Source organism: Grus americana, chromosome Z, assembly GCF_028858705.1.
Source record: "Grus americana isolate bGruAme1 chromosome Z, bGruAme1.mat, whole genome shotgun sequence".
NCBI lineage: Eukaryota > Metazoa > Chordata > Aves > Gruiformes > Gruidae > Grus > Grus americana.
In genome coordinates, this window is record NC_072891.1 from 80,241,194 (window position 1) to 80,245,107 (window position 3,914).

Sequence of the window (3,914 nt, forward strand, 5' to 3'; positions counted from 1 at the left end):
AATTCATACAATTTCTCCTCCCAACTTGCTTGAGGGGATATTTTGATTCCTGGTAAGTTTAATAGTCCCAGAGAAACATCAGGGGTTTTTTTGGCCAGACCTAGCAGTAAGAAATTTCATTCCAGTTCCTGCGGAGTTTTATGACTGACAGGATGACTGAAGATAAAATTCCAGCTACACTAGACAACTGTTTGTTCTAAAAAAAAAAATTAAGTCTGTAATTAGGTTCTGAATTGTGTAGTATTTATTACAGTTAATACAAACATCTCTCAAACAGTATCTACCCTCAGCTACTGAACAGACAGGCAAAAAGCAAGTAATACTGAATACTTCAGGCTTTGGGAAAAAAACCTCACACTGACAACCAACCACCTTTACATAGTTATGCAATAGTTGAACTATTTAGTCCCCCAAGAAAAAAATAGTTATCCTGTGCTCCTGAAAAGCAAGTGATCTTTCTTCATGAAGTACAGTGGTGTTTTATAAAACTGTAATTACCTCACTAAAAAAAAAAAAAAAAAAAATAATTGAATGACTAGCAAAAGGTCACAGTAGATCTAAGAGATACAAGATCTGATCTTGCTGCCTGGCAAATCTTTCCCTCCTAACAGTTACATTCCATCTGTAAGTGCTGCACTAACATCCAGTAAGAAATAACCACTCAAGATCTTTACTGACAGAGGAAAATGTAATTTTACTGCAGCATGTGGCAGAAAACTTGTTATTCCAACAACTTCCACTGCAGAAGCCATCCCTAACAATACACTGATTTGGGATGACCATTGAGGCTGACACCAAAACAAGGTATCCCACTTTCACTTTTGTGAACACAGCACATGTCAGCTGTACTGGACTATGAATGCCAGGTGACACTGTGCTCTCTGTCCCTCTTACCACACTCCAGCCCTCTCAACAACACAGGCATGGGAGCAAACATGGGGACCTTTTCCTTCTCCTGCAGTGCAGCCTCCTTCCTTACATCATGGCCCCTGTTAGCTCAGTGTTAGTGTCACACTCGGACCCAGAAATTGTTCTGTGGGGCTACCTCCACAACAGCTTTCAGGAGAAAGGGTGTATGACAGGAGAAATGCCTGAGGGATCTATCAATCCAACCTGGCAGCAGGACAGCCGCTACTCTAGTTACTAAGTGGAAGAAGCCCTCGTGAAGGCACTGGCAATCAGGAACAGTCCACAAAGCACCAAAACACCCCTTCGTTCTGTTAAGTAAGCCACTAAAGTTCTCAGCAGACAGTTGTGCTGCTCCACGCAACGCAAAGGTAAATTCGGAAATGCAAGTGCTTTTAGAGTTCACCTGCCAGTTATGAAGGTGCTCTGGCTCTCTTTTGTCATTCAAGAGCAAAGCACTTACAGAATGAAAAACCAGCTGCCAACAAAAAAGACAGCAAGCCCCAATGTCTCTGAGGTATGTCACTTGCAAACACAGATTAAAAACCAATACGCCTTGAAGAACAAGCATAGAAGTTTTTCCAATTAAAATTTTATTGACGTTCTTGGCAAATTAATCTAAATTTATGATCTTGGTCTCTCCTTCTTGCCCTTGTACAAGGCCAAGAGAGAAACATTGGCTACTTTGACAACCTTGAAGCGAACTCCAGGAATGTCACCAACAGCATGACCCTTCCGACCAAAACCAGCAACCAGAACTTCATCGTTTTCCTGCAATGAAAGGCCACACAGTTACAAAGCTGTGAACATTAAACCTGTACATACTTCTGAAATGGCTAACATTAGCAAGTCTAGGGTGAGGCTCAAACTTAAAGAACGGGTAGAAATACTTAAGGCTATTGATAGATATCCTTTAATAAAGGACTGTTATCCCCATCAGAGTTTTGGAGAAAGGAAATATGAGCAGAGACATCATTTAGCCTGCAGTGGCACACCTTTGCTAGAGGAAAGCAGAAACACACCTCTCATGTTTTTTGTCTGCCACTACAGCTTTAAGATAAACATGGTACAGAATGGCACAAACCCTCATGTAACCATCCCTTAAATGCATCAATTATCAATAATTTCTTGAAAATTACCTCAATGAAGTTCAGGCAGCCATCGTTAGGAACAAAAGCTGTTATTTTTTTGCCATTCTTAATCAGCTGGACTCTCACACACTTCCTGATGGCAGAGTTGGGCTGTTTAGCTTCCACTCCACTAAAATGGAAGCACATGGAAATAAGTAAGCAAAAATCAGTTTGATGAACTAGCAATATTACACCACCACAAATTACCGTATTACTTTGTAGTAAGTGCAAGTTGTATCTGTACTTCAAAACCATAAACTGTTAGTTATCTATTTAGAGCTACTCAATACATAAAAGCCCAGTTCCTAAGCTGAGTAAAACATGAAAATTAATTGCCTACTGACACATACCAATTCAGTAAATAAAGAACTGGAGAGAAAGGAAAAAAAAGGGAGAAACACCTTGAAGCCCTGGCAGTGTCCCAGTGAAGCTTATAAATTAAGAAAAAAAAAAGATGGCTACAAGACAAGCAGATGGGATCTTTGACACAAGGTACACACAAAATCCACTCCCCCGAATCCTGAACTAAGTGCTATTTTTATGAGAAAAAATACCTTTCTGCACAGCTGCTTAGAAAAATAAACCACGTTTTCAATCCAGCATATAGGAACTAAGAGGAACGTGGCACGTTACAGATAGCAAAACCTCTCACATATTTAGAAAATCAAATAGCTTAGCGGTCTTTCTTCCCTGAGGTCCCTCTGAGAGGCCCCATGTTCCGGGGGACTTTCCCGGACAGCCAGAGGCCCGCAGCCAGGCACACCGGGGCTGCTCTTCCCGCCCCCCCCCCCCCCCGCCGCTCTCCCGCACCCCACGGCGGCGGCACTCCGCGGAGCTCTACGCACACTTTCTCCAGGACGATCCCCTTGGCGTGGGAGGCACCGCCGAAGGGGTTGGCTTTCAGCGCCGTGCCCAGGTGGGCCTTCTTATACTGCTTGTCATGCCACTTCTGGTCGCGGCGGTGGCTGCGGAGCTTCCGGGCGGTGCGGAGCCCTCGGCACTTCCCTGCAGAACAAAGGTAGGGAGGGATGAGGGGGCCGCTCTCCCCGGGCCTGGGAGGCGGCCCAGCGGCGTGCGGCCACTCCTCACCGCGTGTGAGGGAACAGGGCCCGGTCGCGTCACTCCCGAGGAGCGGCGGCAATGTGGTGGATAATGGCGGCGACACCGCTACCGCCCACCCCGGCGGCGCCGGGAGACCGCACAGCCGGCAGCAGGCTGGCGGGGCAGGGAGGGGAGAGCGCTACGGACCCCCCGGCGGTGCCCCACCGCCTCACCCCGGGCACCCCTCCCGGCCCGGCCCGGTTCCCGCGGCGGCGCTCACCCATCCTTCCACCACGGCTTCCGAGCGCGAAAGAGAGAGGCCCGCCCGCTCCGCGCTGCCTAACTGCACCACGAGGCCCCACCGCGGGCTGCCCGCGGCGTGCCTGACTGAAATTCCCGCCCGGCACTGGGTGGGACGGCCCGGCCAGGCCCCGGCGGGGCGGGAGGAGCGGAGGGCGGGAGTTCGGTTTTCTCAGCGGGTAGTGGTGGTTTGGTACCTGGGGCCGTTCGTCCCTGGATTTGCGTCGTTTAATCATATTTCTCTGGGAGTTACCGACCTCGGTAGGGAGGGGGTCAGGCGCGGAGTGCAGCGCGTCGGCCGCTTCCCTGGGGCGAGGCAAAGAAAAGGCGCTTCAGCCTCTAGGAGACAGAAGGAACGGCAAGGTGCGAGGCACGCTGAAGTTCAGGCTGTCTTCACCAAATGGCGCCTGTACCGCCCTTCTCCGTAGCATCAGGAGTGCTTGCAGTGCTTTCCATGGCTAAGAGAGACGGAGGATGACTCCCGCAAAGCGAGGCGGGCATGGTGGCATCTCCCCGTTTTGCGTGGACCGGTCTGGG

The 3,914-nt window shown here is 49.1% G+C and overlaps 1 protein-coding gene across 1 annotated transcript; it reads right to left on the reverse strand.

The window, feature by feature from the left end:
- Window positions 1-1,478: 1,478 nt before the first annotated feature.
- On the reverse strand, window positions 1,479-3,448 carry RPS23 (ribosomal protein S23). Its single transcript, XM_054811027.1, has 4 exons — window positions 3,358-3,448; window positions 2,882-3,041; window positions 2,046-2,166; window positions 1,479-1,677 (listed from the first exon to the last, which is right to left on the reverse strand). Exons 1-4 carry the CDS (start codon window positions 3,359-3,361, stop codon window positions 1,531-1,533), a joined length of 432 nt encoding a protein of 143 aa, XP_054667002.1. The 5' UTR covers window positions 3,362-3,448; the 3' UTR covers window positions 1,479-1,530.
- Window positions 3,449-3,914: the final 466 nt, after the last annotated feature.